This window comes from Sardina pilchardus, chromosome 8 (genome assembly GCF_963854185.1).
Source record: "Sardina pilchardus chromosome 8, fSarPil1.1, whole genome shotgun sequence".
Lineage (NCBI taxonomy): Eukaryota > Metazoa > Chordata > Actinopteri > Clupeiformes > Clupeidae > Sardina > Sardina pilchardus.
In genome coordinates, this window is record NC_085001.1 from 6889932 (window position 1) to 6906695 (window position 16764).

A 16764-nucleotide genomic window follows, 5' to 3' on the forward strand; every position below is an offset into this window, starting at 1 on the left:
CGGTTTTGACTACACCTCCCAGACTACACCTACATCCAAGACTACACCCCAGACTACACCTACATCCCAGACTATACCCCAGACTACACCTACATCCCAGACTACATCCCAGACTACACCTACACCCCAGACTACATCCCACACTACATCCCAGACTACACCCCAGACTACACCTACATCCCAGACTACATCCCAGACTACACCTACACCCCAGACTACATCCCAGACTACATCCCAGCCTACACCTACAGTACACCCCAGACTACACCTACATCCCAGACTACATCCCAGACTACACCTACACCCCAGACTACATCCCAGACTACATCCCAGCCTACACCTACACCCCAGACTACACCTACATCCCAGACTACATCCCAGACTACACCTACACCCCAGACTACACCTACATCCCAGACTACACCCCAGACTACACCTCCCAGACTACACCTACTGTACATCCCAGACTACATCCCAGACTACACCTACACCCCAGACTATACCCCAGACTACACCTACATCCCAGACTACACCTACACCCCAGACTACACCCCAGGCTACACCCCAGACTACACCTACACCCCAGACTACACCTACACCTCAGACTAGTTCACAAGCAAGTCATTCCATTGAGGTTGATTCCTCGCCAGTGTGTAGTGGCACTGTAAGTGATGCAGAGATGGCTGCGCCATCTAGCAATGAGATGCTACAGACGATAAAGAAATTGAAGGGGGAACTTAGCACATTAAAAGAGGGGCAGAAAACCTACTCTGTTACACAGGTAGAAGAGAATGTGCTGAGGATGAAGACAGGCTTGCCTGACAGAGCTATATTTGAGATAATCCTGAACTTTTTGGCTGGTTTCAAAGATAGCCCGTTTTACATCGATGGTTTGACTGTACATTTAATTACTTTTCCCGATCAAGTTTTCACGACGCTAATGAAATTACGTCAAAACTACACTAGCCTTCACCTGGCTACTCTTTTCGGCTGTAGTGATGCCACTGTTAGAAACGTTGTGAGGACATTTATAGCCGTCTTGCACAGATTGCTATTAAAAAGTCTCATGTCAACAGTTCCTTGCAGGGAAAAAAATCAAATGAGTATGCCAGCTTCCTGTCACAAGTTCCCCAAATATAAGATGATTATTGACTGTACAGACATTAGAATAGCTACTCCTCATGAAATGAGTGTCCAAAAGGAGACCTACAGTATTCTGTGTACAGGGGAATGCACTCCTTCAAGCTACTTCTGGGTGTGGCACCTAATGGGGCCATAACTTACTGCAGTGATCTCTTCCCAGGGTCGACAACAGACAGAAACATTGTCCTTAGGTCAGGGATTCTGAGTCAGTTCCAGTCAGGTGACCACATCTTGGCAGATAAAGGATTCCTGATCCAGGACACCGTGCCTGCAGGTGTGAGTGTCAACATTCCACCATTCCTACATCATGGCAAGTTTATGCCTATGAAGTGCAAGCCACAAAGGATATTGCTCACAATCGCATACATGTTGATCAAGCCATAGGAAGGTTGAAACAGTTGACAATTCTATGTTATACCGTCTCACCTGAGGAGCATAGCCAATGACGTTGTCCAAGTCTGCTGGACCTTGAATTTCCCCTTGTGGATCAATAAATCTATCTATAACCATTCACTGTTAAATAGTTGTGTTGCTTTCATAGCACTCATACTGGATTTCAGTCTTACTGTATAAGTTGGTGCACTATACTTATATGCTAATAGTTACACAGAAGTGTTTGAGTCTTTGTTACTTTTTTATCCTGTGTTGTATTTTATTAGTATTACATTAAACAAACTATTGATGCTATGTCATCCATACTGATTTTTAACCATTCTTGGACCAGTATGGCAATGGGATAAGGGTATTAAACTATGTGAAAATCAATCTAGTTTAAGATTACTGCGTGTGCTCTACTTAAGAGCCTTCTACAATACTGTTCCATCTAAGTTAGACTATTTTAGAGACACAAAAACTTTTTGTTAAATGAGAAGCTAGTCATGAAGTCTGCACCAAAGACAAGATAAATCCCATCTGTTGTAATTATAGCATTCAAGGATATTTTGCGGAGACTATTTTTGCAGCATCTTGTTGACAACAGACAAATACCTTGCAGTCTGAAGATATTATAAGACGCCATTCACTGCTTCATATACACCACTTATTTTTTACATCAGTTCTCTTTTAAGTAATTTATATTTCACTGATTACTATTTTGCCGAATGAAAACTCTTTGGAGTCCATGAGTTATGACTTGAATGGAGCATTTATTAACAGTACAAACTGAGGAAAGCAAATTCAGTGTTTACAGGGTTCAACTTCAGCTATGCATTTCAACATAACCATAAAATGCAATTAATAAATAAAAAAAAGATATAATGAAACAAGTAGCAAGTAAAAGGGTCAACAAGACACTTCTGAAACAATGTATAGCCACTCACATACTGTACATACACTATCTTCTTAGTAAGAATAACATTAAAACCTATCTGTTATTGCTTACAATATTCACATGCATCCATTGGGCTTAGGACACAAATAAACTGGCACATATTCCACATTACAGTGATTTACATAATGAAGATTCACAGCCTGCGTCTTCACTCAGAGAGACGACGAGCCACTGCGTCATACCTGGAGACGCAGGGAGTTGATGTGGAGGTGGTAGAGGAAGTCGGCGTACGAGGCTCCGCCGTTGGGGCTCTTGTCCTCTATGAGGAGACGCTGTATGGTGTCCTCACAGCTATCACCCTGCTTAACCACCTTCAGCTGAGGGTTGATAGATACATAAATGAGCCAAAAATAAATAGTATCACACATTCCATGCCAGTATTTAGTGCAACAAAATGGCCAGTTACTGTTCTCAGAAGACACAAGACATTAAAAGCTAAAGCCACTATAATAATCATGTGCTCAGTGGCAGCATACTCAGTGCATGCCTGTCCTCTGTGGTCACCATTGGCCTCTTCTACAAATTAAGTTACATTGTGAAATATGAAAACCCCTTTGTTCTGGCATGCCTCCCAAGTCAAATCACCACCCTATCTACTTCAACCAGCCTTACCGATACAGTGAAGGGTGAATTTGACTGTAGAGTTTCTATTAGAGTCCTCACATGAACTGACATGGGAGTATCCAGTACAGGCATTTTTATCTGCATAAAACACAGAAAAAAAACATAGTTAGTATTTTTTTTCAATGAGTGAGTCACTTTATAGCAGCAAGGATGGGGCTTATCTGCCTGTCTCACCTCCCCTGACGTGACTGAGGAGAAGCAGGAGTTGTTGAAGAGCTCCATCAGGGCTCGTCTGGAGACTCCATGTCCCATCCAGAGCACCAGGGCGAAGGGTGAGTAGGCCAGGTACAGACCGCTGGGGTCCAGGCTGGAGGCACTGCAGCGCACCACCTCTCCCACATGGGGGCGCTCATCACCCACACACTGAAACACAGATAAGGTAGCAGGTTTTACCTTTGCTTTACTCTTTTTTTAATCCCTTTGGTGGTAATACACACTTTCTTCTCTAGAGAGAGAGAGAGAGAGAGAGAGAGAGAGAGAGAGAGAGAGAGAAAATGTGCAATATGGTGACAGGCTTTTTCTTTTTTTATTTGAGTAGTCTCCTTTTTCTGTGCAGGCAGTACAACATGTACATTATCTACCGATTAGATAGACGTATGCTACAGTGTCACTTGGAAACTGAAAAATCAGTAGTGTTCTACCATGGAGCATTGCACACATGCACAGAAGACGCATGAGAGGAAATACAAGTCATTTCCATCTATGAAAGCAGCATCTTTAACCATAGCATGGCATCTCACCAGCGTGAGAACCCTGGGGTAGAAGAGGTAGACGGCATGGCAACTCACCAGCGTGAGAACCCTGGGGTAGAAGTGGGAGAGCATGGCCACTCACCAGCGTGAGAACCCTGGGGTAGAAGAGGTAGACGGCATGGCAACTCACCAGCGTGAGAACCCTGGGGTAGAAGTGGGAGACGGTGTTCTTGGTGTCCATGGAGAGGATGCGGCTGCGCAGCAGGAGACGCTGGTGCACGGAGCTGCGGACGCCAGGCAGCACCACCTCGCTCTTCCTCAGGCTGTTCACGTACACCGGCAGAGCCTTCAGGAACGCAGGCAGGACAAGCTACGGAAGTAGAGGTGTCACTGTCATACAGGAATGTGTTTACAAAGCCTTTTCATTTTTAATTGAATTTAAATTTGAAAAAAAAAGTTAGAAGAGAAAGAAAGAGTTAGAAGTAGCAACAAAATGTGAAGAAACAACCTTTGATGTATTATCAAAAATGCCTATCCTGTGTTGTCCAAATGTCCACTGAGGTGAGCATGCAAATCAGCTAGCGTTGGGCCAGCTCTCTTTATATCATCTATAGCGCTGTATTAAATACAATGCAAGTTCCTCTGCAAATGACAGACTGAATAAAGCCAGTAAAATCGCTTGCAGTGAAATTAATAATCTTTAGGTTTTTTATAACTGATGTACAAAATACACTTTCACAGGATTTTCACCGGGTGGTAGTTTAGTGGAACCTGAACATGCTGTATGTTTTCTCCACTTAACTAATACTTAACTTAAAATAAAACTTCAACAAGCTAACACAATTCTTAAAAATTCTTTCTCACAATCTTATTTATATTCACTTTGGGTCTGTGTCAACAAGTTTAGCATACTAGTAAGTAGGATCAGTTGCTTGCACTCTCTGTCCCAGTTACCTGTCCCGAGGACACTGGGGTGGAGCTGCAGTGTTTGCGGTAGCAGGCCAGTAACTCTGTCACCTCAGCCTGCAGTTCCTCACGGAGGCACTGTAGAGGGCGCTCTACAACTGCACAGTACACTGAGTGGCGTGGAGGGAGGGAGGGGGGGAAAGATGAAGACAACATTTTATACCTCACAGACTGGAGTACACAGGTTTGTGAAGACACTGTAGCAGGTTTTAAACAGCCCAGCCCATGCCTGAATTCCAGCACAGTGCCCCACAAAACTTTAAACCCTGCTATTGTCTAGAATCTAGACTCTAAATCATTTTATCAAGTCATGATGAGAGGTGAACTCACTCTTCTTGCAGTAGAAGGTGAGAACCGTCTCGGCCTGGCTGTTTCGGAAACTCTCCAGGAGGGAGGCTGAGCAGCGCAGACTCAGACTGTGGACTCTGGTTCTCTTCTTCCCATGAGGATCCATGTAAGACAGGACAACCTGAAGCAAGTAGATCAGTCATGATCAGGCATACAGTAGATATCAAAGACACCTAAGTCTTAATACTAAGATATCACAATCAAGACTTTTTCCATCTGTGATTCCTCGTTGATGGAATATTTAGCCTATTTTTCAGTTTTGCTACAGTACATTGATGAAGCGTTTCTTATTCTTATATTTCTTATCTCAATGTGGTGACATGCAAAGTAGCTAAAGAGCCACACCAAACTGCAGCCATCTGACCTGTATGGCGACGCCTTGTGCCTCACTGAGGGGTCGGCTGTGGGTGAACTCCAGGGCCAGAGCTGTGTTCCAGTCGAGGGCAGCCATGGCAACAAGCCCTGGACAACCACTGGGGATGAATGAGCCATAGCAACCGGACACACTGAGCTCTGGGATAAAAGGAAACACATCACACAGATCTTACTGATGGATGCTTCAGTGAACATGTTAGGGTCAGGTTAGAGTAGTCGTATAAGAAACAATAAGTGGTAGATTGACATTGTTGAGCGCCCTGTGTGTATTTCCTTTTTTATTTTAAATGTATATCTTAATTCACTTTACCAGTATTTTTGAGTGCTACCCAGTTCTCCATGCTACCTACCTTTGCTGGTGAAGACTCTAAGCTGGGCCTTGTATGCTGTGACTGTCTCTACTATCCTATTCAGATCACAGTGTAGCTGCTCCCTCTCCAGTTTTGACTAAAAAAAAAAAAAACAGATGAACCACACTTGTTACAGTGACATACAGAATAAACATTGGACCCTCTTAAACTGACTTGTAACCTGAGAGTACGTCTACATTATGTTGGATACAAATGTATCCGACACACTTTTATCCGATTTGCATATTTGAGATTTGCATCCACCTTCTACCATTGTATCAGCGTCTCCGAAGTGGAGCAATTTGGATATCATTTTGCTCCACAGCCGTATGGTATGAATGTGGACAATGGGTGCCTCTCATTATGCCTCCTCCAGGGGCGGAGCTATAGGCGGGGCAGGCGGGGCAGCTGCCCCTGGGCCCGGGCCCTTTCCGAGGGCTCAAAGGGCCCTCTACGCTTCGACAAAAACGCAAATTCAATTTATCCGATCCCGTAATGTCCTTCTCACCGAACGTGTGGAACTGTAGGCCTATATCACACATGATATCACGTTCTAGGTGCCTAGCCTATTTATATATCTAGCATTTTAGATCTACTATTTTATCATGGTGGGAGTCATGACTCAAAAAATACAAGTGAAATCCCTAAAGCTGTCTTGTAATGTAATAGTTAGTTATGTTATTTTAAGATAAGCTATGTTGTTATGGCTTGTATTTTTTTAAAATAATTTTTGTGTAATTTTTTGACAACTGCAGTGCATGATGGGTATGATATCTGAAGAATTGTTTAACGTCATCATCAAATTTCCATCGTAGTGAACAACGTAGGCTATAGGCTTGTTGGACTAGGCTACGGGAAGTTGATAATACCTGGTTTAACTTGTTCTTATGCCAAGCATCAGCCCCGGATCATTCTCACACAATTAACGCAGAATCTATAGTTTTTATGAATGACAATTCCAATAATCGATCAAACGAGAAAGATCATTATACTTTGTGGGCTCTCTCCATGCTCGTGACTTCTACAAACTAAAGCATAATTTGGGGGGGGTATGGGGAGGGGGGGCCCATCAACCATCTCTGCCCCAGGGCCCTGTGTGCAGTTGTTCCGCCACTGGCCTCCTCGATCCTCGATGCTCGATCCTCGAGGGGCGTTCCCACTGATCTATAACTAACACTGGATAGACTATCCCATTGTTTCCCCCCCCATCATTCTTTATGTAGATCAGTGAGGATCGAGGCATCGAGGAGCGAGGGAGGACGTATAAACGCTGCATGAAACGCACCCAGTGTGTCAGTATTGTGTTGTGGAACCATCTGAAAAGAGATGACGTACAAGCCCATGCCCGTGCCTCTTACCTGCAAGCTGTTGTAGTAGTACAGTCCACCACCTGTCAAGATGGGGATGTCCCCTGGCCAAGCCCCTCCCACATCCTGCTGAGCGAACAGGAAAAGGTGCACGCTGCAGCCTTGACTGACACATGCCTTGGCCAATGAAACGCCAGAATCAGATGACTGGAAAAGTGACTAAAAAATCAGGAGAAGACATATGTGAGAAAGTAAGCATTCAGTACTAGAGAGTAAGATACTGTACAACTACTACATTTTAATATTCAATTGTAGCTTAGTAAATTATATAGTGCCATTGTCATAGAAATCTACTAAAAAGTCTATAAAACAGAGCAGGGACTTCATACAGCACTATACAATAGTAAATATAAGCATAGTATACTGTAGTTGAGGACAGCTGAGGAGAAGACAAGATGAGGGGAGGAGAGAGGAGAGGAAAAGAGAGAAGATGAGAGGAGAGGAAAAAAGAGAAGAGCAGAGAACATGAGTGGAAAGCAGAGATGAGTAAGAAGGGAGCTAAAAAGAAAAGATTAGAGGAGAGGAGAGGAGATGAGAGAACAAGAGAGGAGAGGAGAGCAGAGAAGAAAGGAGATGACCCACTGCCAACTCTTCCCCAGAGGATGCGTGTGAGTGCTGCTACCTTTGGTTTGCTGGAGTTGAAGAAGCCAGAGGAGGCGGGCCGGCTGGGACTCTCACTGAGGGGAGACGAGTGGAAGACCAGCAGCTTCCCAGGACAGCCCACTGCCTGTGGAAGACAGGCACAAACAACTCTCACTCGCACTCACTTCTGAATGGACAACTGAGCTGATCTGAGAGCAGTGCACGTCTCTCCAGGCACGGGCACTTCTTTGTAGAACCTTGGTCCTTGAAGTTACAAGCAGGCCCGCCGCTCCGCATACGCAGAGTACGCAGAGCGCGTAGGGCCCCAAGTACCTGGCGGGGGCCCCCAAAATTAAGGTTGCTAATTTTTTGTAATGATAATTAATATATTATTACATTACAAAAAATATAGAAATAAGTTATGAACATGCCCATCGTTATTCCTTCTTAATTGTGTAATCTATCACTCAATTCGGGCAAATTATATGTTTTTACCTTATATATAAAAAGAGTCTCCCCCCGCTTCCCTGAAATGGTACAGCCTTCAAAGTTCTGTGTTTTCAAATCGGCGCATCCTTTTACCTGAAGTTTACCATAATAATAAAACCCGTCTTTATTCAAGCTGAATTCGAATGGTGATTCATAATAGGAAGTAAGAGACAATATGGATCTGGCACTGAAAAACGAAAGAAAAGAAAAGAAAACTGAGAGATGACGCTTGTGCAGCTTGGGTAGGTTCGTGTTTACTTTAGGTTTGAATTATTTTGCTAACGCTAGCTAACGACAGCAACCTAGTTGGATTTGATGTAGCTCTAAGCCCTAAATTATGTCAAATCTAGATTTCACAATGCATGTGACATGTTTGCAAATAGTTTGCAAAATTAATGCAACAAATGTCATTGCAAATTACAGTCGTCAATGTAGATATTTGGCACCCAATACGAAGTCAGCGAAATTCTAGTTAGCAGTTTGTGCAAAGTGCACTGCAAGATTAGCACTGCTGCTTCTGTCCAAAGCTTTTCTCTGCATAGGCTGTGGTGATCAGCGATCAGAGATTAGACAGTATATAACAATATATAACATTCATCAGCCTGTCTAATATATATAAAATATATTTCAGAACTCTTATTTAAGGCACATGCATGTAATATCTCAATTCAATTTCATTTGGTATGGGCCAAAATGTGCTAGGGTATCTTTACGTTTGGTTATTTACAAAATGCCTTTTGTTTAATGTGTAAAATTAGAGTAGCCTAATAGACATAAGGTTTTGTATATGTTCCACGAAATTGATATAGCCTAATATAATAGCTTAATGTGCTTCCCATATCATTGTGAAATACACAGGCTACTGGCTATGAGATAACAAAGTGCTTTACAGATGAACAGCAGATTTAAGATGATTCACATGTTGTTTTTGAGTCACTTTTTATATGAACAGTAGTGGGGGGAGGGGGGGGGGGGGGTGTTGGCGTTTGGGGGCCTCCCTGTCCATTTAAGCTTAGGGCCTCCAGAAGCTCAGCAGCGGGCCTGGTTACAAGTCACATTTACATTTCCTTATTTAAGCAACCCTGTTTTTTAACCAAAAGGACTTAGGGGTAGATGTACTAACACGTTTGCGCCCACTTGAGGCATAATTTCTTCGCAACACGCCGTGGTACAAACAGGCAGCACAGCATGCATTTTCTGCGGTTTGACTATGGCACCGTCATCACTGCATTGTTCACAAATGTACGTAAATCATGCCATAATACAGCTATACATTTGATCTTCATGTATGGTTCCTCAGTATCGAGCCCACTACCCTGCGGAGTTACAGAAAAACAAGCAGAACAGTTTGCTGACCCACCTGCAGGATCTTGAGTCCCATGGAGACGACAGTATCGTGAGGTAAGGGGGCAGAGCCCTGGGACTCTGAGGTAAATAAGGGGATCTGCTGTAGCACGCTAGACAGGATAAACCAAAAACAAATCAGGAGGAACAGAGGAACACCCACTGAGTGAACATTTTATTTATCATTTTTAAATAATAATAATATAAAAAACATCAAAACAACGGTGTTCTTGAAGGAGCTATGTGGCAATAATAACGATATCTGGACATCACATAGCATAAGAACGGACTGTTTCTTCACATTTGGTTGGCATATCTAGGTCAAGTACCAAGGTGCCAGCAAATTGTCAGCACCTACCTCTGAATGATGTGTTTACACTCGCTGAGGGGAACCAGAAGGCCATCAGTCACAGGGAGCTCCAGCTCCTCCATCTCCGTGACAACCAGCATGTGGGGGCGGGACAAGCTGGCGCTCAGGTTGTAGAGGTGAACTCTGTGGTCGTAGGTGAGCAGACCCACTCGCAGGGCACACTGCTCTGTGCCTTCCTCCCTCAAAAAATAAACAAACAACACACTTGAGTCAATTACATGCCTTGGAAGTGTGAGTATGACTCTAGGTTGCACTGCGTGCTGTTACAGGGAATGACAGAGGTCATACTGATTGGTTTCAAGGATGTTATGCCCAAAACACACTCATGACTAATTGAGAAACATAAGAACAATTCTGTTGCGCCTAGCGTCCAATGTTTGATCACAAAATCACACCATTAATTTAGTGATTGTGGAAAGGCCACGCCTTTCATGTCTATAACTCGGCCCCTCTGACCATCCATTTCTGATGGCCAAAATAGTGTAGCATACCTATACACAGTGTCCAGGAGTGTGTGCAGTTGCTGGCATATTGACTCTAACTGGCCAGCTGTCAGAGACGGGTCCGACACGTCCACTGCCAGGAGAAGACAGGCCGCTTCCTCCTGCATGAAGTCAAACATAACTGTGACTCTGTGACTAGCTACAGTAATATGTTAGCTAAGTGTGACACTAAAAAAGACACACATTACCCACCATACACACAGCATGGCAAATAGATTGGTATAATTTAATTGATACTGTGACAGTAGCAAAGATCATATATTATTTTCATATTCTCAAGTCTGATTTATCATGTCATATTATGAAGTTTGTGTAAAATGGTGGCACGTATGGATACTTCAGGTGCATCAACCACTGTATTTAATGTTGGTTTTCATTCTCATGCACTTTATATCGTCTGTACGACTTTAATGTTGTTTCTTCTTGTCAGTTGACACCTGAGGACATGTAATTTCATCCCCCAACAGAGAGAACTTGAACTTGCACTTGAACATGTCTTACGAACACACCAATCCGTGCCATGCTTAGTTTCCTGACCTTATTTTGTTCAAGTATTTCATAGGAGCCCAAGCTCAACTCTGGTCTCTTGTCTGCGTCTACCCTGCGGCTGCGGCCGTCTGTGGGCTGGTACAGCTGCCAGGGAACTGGAAAGGAGGGGTGCAAATACAAGGGCAACAGCACGCTAACCATGAGAGGGCATTCATTAATAAATAAATAAATAAATAAATAAACATAGACCTAGATACTTAAAGGGACACTTCACCGATTAGCATTAAGCTTTGTATCTTTAGAAAACCAGTCATGTTTTTGAATGGTCGTGCATCATTCCCTCAGTTTGCCTTGAGATGGGAGAAATACGGATTTCAATGAAACCCATGAATAGGACTTCCTGCTTTCAATGATGCAGGATGATCATTTTTACATCATTGAAAGCAGGAAGATCAACATTGAAATCCGTATTTCTCCCATCTCAAGGCAAACTGAGGTAATATTGCCATACCATTCAAAAACATGACTAGTTTTCTGAAGATACATAGCTTAATGCTAATCGGTGAAGTGTCCCTTTAAACTAAACCTCAAGAGGAGGATTCAACTACTGTTTTTCAACATAGTGGTAAACACCCTACTAAGTGAAGTAACAGAATAAAAGGGAAACAAAATTGAATCTACAGTATCATTTCAAAATAATCTCTATATCATGCAAATTCAAAGTCACAGCACAAAGTCAGAGAGTGTTTAGGGGATGCGGTGGGTTGCAAATATAAAAATGCATATCACCCAAGGCCTACACATTTTAAGTTTCCTGTACAGGTGCACAGGACAGGCCTGTGGTTGATGTACAGGAAAGGCCTGTGGTTGATGTACAGGAAAGGCCTGTGTGGTTAAATAAAATGGAGCACACATAGCATGACCCCTCCACTCACCTTCATTGTATTTGCCACAGAAGGGGCAGTGGAACCGCTGGCCACAGTCCTGCCAGGTCATGGCAGGGCACATGTAGGCACCACACTCCGCACAGCCTCTCAGGCACTCAACCTCTTCACACACGGGCACCGGGCGCTGGGAACACAACCACAAAACACATATACATACAGAGAGAGAGGGTGAGAGAGAGATACGCACACACACATTATGCAATCACACACTTACGAATGTGTGCACGCCCACACACACACACACACACACGCACGCACGCACGCACGCACGCACGCACGCACGCACGCACGCACGCAGGCACGCACGCGCATACACACGCACACACACACACACACACACACACACACACCACACACACACACACACACACACACACACACACATTTAGTTGAATTGCATTTTATCATTGTACCTCTTAACATTGCTGAAATATAACATATATATATTGTATGTTACATTTCAGAGAGAGAGAGAGAGACCTAGAGAGAGAGAGAGAGAGAGAGAGAGAGAGAGAGAGACTGTAGAGAGAGAGAGGTGGGGGGACCTAGAGAGAGAGAGAGAGCATTTATTGGCTCTAGACTGACCTCTGCTTTGTGCTGCTGAGCCAGAGGAGCCAAGATGGCGCCCAGAGGCAGGTGGCTTTGCTGGGCAGACTGGGCCTCAGAGGGGAAACTGTAGGTGGTACAACGGATGAACCGAGGGCTGGCATTACCTGGGGAATGGCATAGGGAAGCAGGCAGGCTGTCACTAAACACTGTGTTGGACTTCACTTTCTTACTCACCCAGGAACAGTACATGTTGGTATGACCCTGCTCGTGCTTTATGGCTAAACAGCTGCTGTAAGCAATGTTTGTTTTTCTTACTAACTTCCATTAGACTCAGAATCTCCCAGTGCGCTGCTATACAAAACTGGCAGACAGGGATTCTCACCTCTGTGGAAATTCCCTGAATTTGCAACATGCTAATATGATATTATTGTGAAATATCTCTTTGGTATTGCACAGATGTTCTACTGCCTAAAGGTTCGTCTTTATCCTCTGCAATGGAACTGATGGTGCAGCAAAGCCTATTTTTCCTTTTCTGCATCTTTCTTCCCGAGGATGGCTTGTAGTGCTAGATTTAATTAAGCAATTTATAATTTACTGCACATAATCAAAGGCAACAGCTCTGGATGTGAAAAGCAGGTTTCATCCAGATGTTTTGGTGTTCTGTAGGAGCCGTATGAAACCCGCTAACGGGCAGCATCTGACTCCCTGCCTAAAGGTTCACCTTTATCCTCTATAATGCAGCCAGTGGTTGACAGAGGGGGAAGACTTGATGGAGCTTCAGACACAAACGTCTTCCCCTTCCACTCCACCTGGTCCTCCTCCAAAACCTGGACCTGCTCAAACAACACAGGGTTTAAAACAGACACGATTTCTGGACCTGCTCAAACAACACAGGGCTTAAAACAGACAAGATTTCTGGACCTGCTCAAACAGACAAAAGGTTTAAAGCAGAGAAGAGTCCTGAACCTGCTGAAACATAAAGAGCTTAGAGAAGAGTCTTGCGCGCCGTGCCTAACATCTTGCTGTTCTAAAATCAGTGTAGCCTATACAGCCTCTCGGGGCGCATTGCTTAATTCTAACCTGAATATGAGACCAGAGAGGGTCAAAGCGGAGCGAGAGGCGCATTTCCGCATTCTGTCTTCACAAGGGGGAGGGGGGCTAAATCCCCCTTTAAGCAGACCTACTAACATTCGAACTGAACTGCTTGCCGATCTGACAGAGATCGATATCCCACTATGACGTCTTTCCAACACGCCTCTTTAAGCAGACAGGAACTGTTCAAATTTTGCTTCCATAGAGATGCATTACGTTGCTCTATCTTGTCAATAATAAAGGATCTTTGATGAGACCTCTAGGTCTTTCCTATTTCATCACCTGTCATTCAATCCCACCATTTCAAAACGTATGATGCAATTCATCCAATTGCACTTCCAGCTAACATATTTGCATACACTTACATCACTTTCAGAGGCTTGTTGAGGTATTGAACATGAAAAGAAACATCAAACATCAATTTCAAGTCAGATTGACATAGTTGTTGTGTTGGTAATAATTGAAAGGTTATTACCTATTCCTCTGCATGATCCTAGCTTTGATCTGCCCTCTATTCCTGACTATTTAACATGTTCATTCTCTGTGCTGTTTTTTCTGTGCTGTCTGCTACAATCAAAGTTCCAAGATACTCAGATAATCAGTGGTTATTTGCAGTCATTATCACAATATTGGCTTTTTTCCTAAGGAAGAACCTGTGTCCCAAATAAAAGTGTTATTTTTTTTTTTTTTTTTTAAATAATCCTACATTGAACAGTGAAAAATCAATGAAAACAACAACAACAAAAAAAACAAGACCTGCCGGGCACCACCTCCTGTATTCTAGAGCAGTAAGTGAAACACAGAGAACTCACAGCACTGGGAAGAAGCTGAGGGTCCAGACCATACCGAGACTCTGAGCTTGGACTCGACAGCTTACTCCCCTGAATTAGGAAAAGAAAGAAGAAAGAGGCAGTGAGATACCAAACATCTTCAGCAACAGAGAGACAGGGAAACATGCAACAGAGAAAGAAAGAAAGAAAACAAGAAGACTATAAAAACACCATTGAGCAAGACTATTTGGCAAAATGTCTTATATTTTACCTAAAAACTAAAAATGCTCTCACATAATTCTATAATTTTGTTTTCACAAATTACATCAATCTAATGCGCACAAAAAAAGCTATTAAGACAATGTGTGTGCCTTTTTTGGCAATAGCTTTAAAATGCATGTGCAATAGACAGCCATGGGTACTGTAATATTTGCCTTACAGGTTGTGTGCCTTTCTCTGAGGGTGACTGGGCTTTGCATGTTGTATCAGCAGCAGGTCTAAACAGAGCACCTGCAAATCAAAGCAAATCTGACTTGAAATTCATTTTCAATTTCATTTAGCTGAAAAACTTACTTCAAAACATTACATGTCACATGGTGCTTTACAGAGTGTTAAACATTCAGAGAGAGCCCATGAGTAATCTGCAAAAGATTTCATTTTGGCTATACTCATTCCTGAACACTGGCAAATCAAATGTAATAGTTTGGCTTGAGGAAGCCATCATAATGAAACAGATAACCTAGCTACCCTTTTTAGCTACACATTTCTGCATAACTTTTTGATCACTAAACATGAACCACCTGGGACACCATAGATCTTGCACCTAGAACATTTCACCACTAACAATCACAACTAACAATCACAACTGTAACAAAGACAATAATGCACATGTTTCCTCACCCCCATGTTCCAGACTGTACAACAACGACTCATACAATTACAGTCCAAATATGCACACTGTCACAAACAGTACTTTCCTGTGTATTAGCCACATTGTGTGTATTTATGCAAACAAAAAAAAAAAATAATAATCACAGTGCCCAAAAGCCAAAGAATCAGAATCAGGCTATAATTACAAAGAAGGATGAGGAAAAGTAATGGGTTCCTATGCCCATCCCATCCCTATTTAATCAATGCAAACCTCGGTAGGTGGGAAATCATGGCATTCATTCACAATTCTACTGATTAGCCTACAGTTTACCTACCGTTCTGGTCCTGATAGTTAGTGTTCCAGTGGTTCGGTCTCTGGAGGCCACCAGAGCCTGTTGGTTGGTGTCTAGGTGGTGGTCCAGGCTGACCCACAGGTGGAGGATAAGGGGCTGGGTGTGCGGCTGCAGGTCCAGCCTGACAGGTACTCGTCTGGCACTGGTATGGGGTCTGGAAGGTGTTTGAGAATCCCGCTGGAGAGTTCAGCTGTGGTGTTGTTGCTGAGGGGGCCCAGCCATAATAACAGCCCCACAGCCCCTCTTGGCCATAGGTGGGACTGGAAGCAGGGATATCCATCTTACTCTGAGATCACAGAGGTATGTCGGATCTGTCATGACAACAACAAGGACGCATTAATGTAATAATTCTATATGAAAATCACACGTAAGAGCTCCTTCACGTTGCGCTATAGTCACTCGACTGTTCATGCATGGAGATATGGGTGCTTGGGTGGGTGGGTGTTGATGCAAATGCAACGAGACAGGATTCAGAGCATGACGCTCTATGTGTTTCGCTAAAACTGAACATAGCACAAACACTTTCATGAACTGACAGATGCAGAAGACATATACACGACGGAAATATTTGTGATCTGCCTCTCGTTACCTTAATCGACAGGGTCAAATCTGCCTGACACAAGACATCAGCATTTTTCACAAGAACCAATGTTCCGTTATTCTTCGCGCTGTCACCGCTCCTGTAGCCTGCCTATGTAGTGCATATCAGGCCTATAATATATGATCTATTAAGAAGTTATTGAGAAAACAATGGCACGTTTGTAAATATGGCATTTGCAACCAATGGAGAAGACAGGTTTAGGTTTTCCAGTGGGAAGAACGTACAGCTACCATAGTTAAATACCACTTGTCTGGCATATCCGCTGATTCCCGTGTGACTGCGCATGTCACGCAATATGTGACGTTCGCATTCATTGTCAGAAATAAATATCCCCGTAGCCATAGTCCACAAACTGTGCTGTTTTTGTGATGTTGTGTGTTTGACTGTTTTCATTATTATTATTATTTATGTATGGTATAATTCAACAAAATCGTGCTAAATTTCACACCATCTAAAATAGTTTTTTTTTAAATCATGCATCACAGAATTCGTATTTCTCTTTAAACAGAATAGTGATCATTACCATGCATGCGATGGTGAATAGGCTACAGCAAACTGACGCTTTCATTTATTTAGGCTGCAACTTTATTATTGATCAAAGCGAAGAGAA

At 43.2% G+C, this 16764-nt stretch overlaps 1 protein-coding gene across 1 annotated transcript; it reads right to left on the reverse strand.

Annotated features, from left to right (window-relative positions):
• Positions 1 to 2268: 2268 nt before the first annotated feature.
• si:dkey-13n15.2 (protein transport protein Sec24C) lies at positions 2269 to 16402 on the reverse strand. Its single transcript, XM_062543948.1, has 21 exons — positions 16143 to 16402; positions 15536 to 15864; positions 14770 to 14840; positions 14373 to 14441; positions 13190 to 13301; positions 12505 to 12632; positions 11908 to 12043; positions 11021 to 11127; positions 10472 to 10584; positions 9969 to 10160; positions 9627 to 9723; positions 7818 to 7922; positions 7187 to 7354; positions 5829 to 5925; positions 5468 to 5616; positions 5086 to 5224; positions 4744 to 4865; positions 3980 to 4159; positions 3272 to 3460; positions 3086 to 3175; positions 2269 to 2790 (listed from the first exon to the last, which is right to left on the reverse strand). The coding sequence occupies exons 2-21, from the start codon at positions 15831 to 15833 to the stop codon at positions 2650 to 2652; spliced, it is 2703 nt and encodes a 900-aa protein (XP_062399932.1). The 5' UTR covers positions 15834 to 15864; positions 16143 to 16402; the 3' UTR covers positions 2269 to 2649.
• Between the last annotated feature and the right edge of the window lie 362 nt (positions 16403 to 16764).

What these genes read in the sequence shown, in the direction of transcription:
- si:dkey-13n15.2 (XM_062543948.1), bottom strand. Translation starts at nt 15,833, where the DNA reads ATGGATATCCCTGCTTCCAGTCCCACCTATGGCCAAGAGGGGCTGTGG. An exon ending in TCAACTCCAGCAAACCAAAG is followed by an intron (nt 7,355 to 7,817) that starts GTAGCAGCACTC and finishes CTGATTTTTTAG; the next exon opens with TCACTTTTCCAGTCATCTGA. An exon ending in CACAAGGCGTCGCCATACAG is followed by an intron (nt 5,225 to 5,467) that starts GTCAGATGGCTG and finishes TACTTGCTTCAG; the next exon opens with GTTGTCCTGTCTTACATGGA.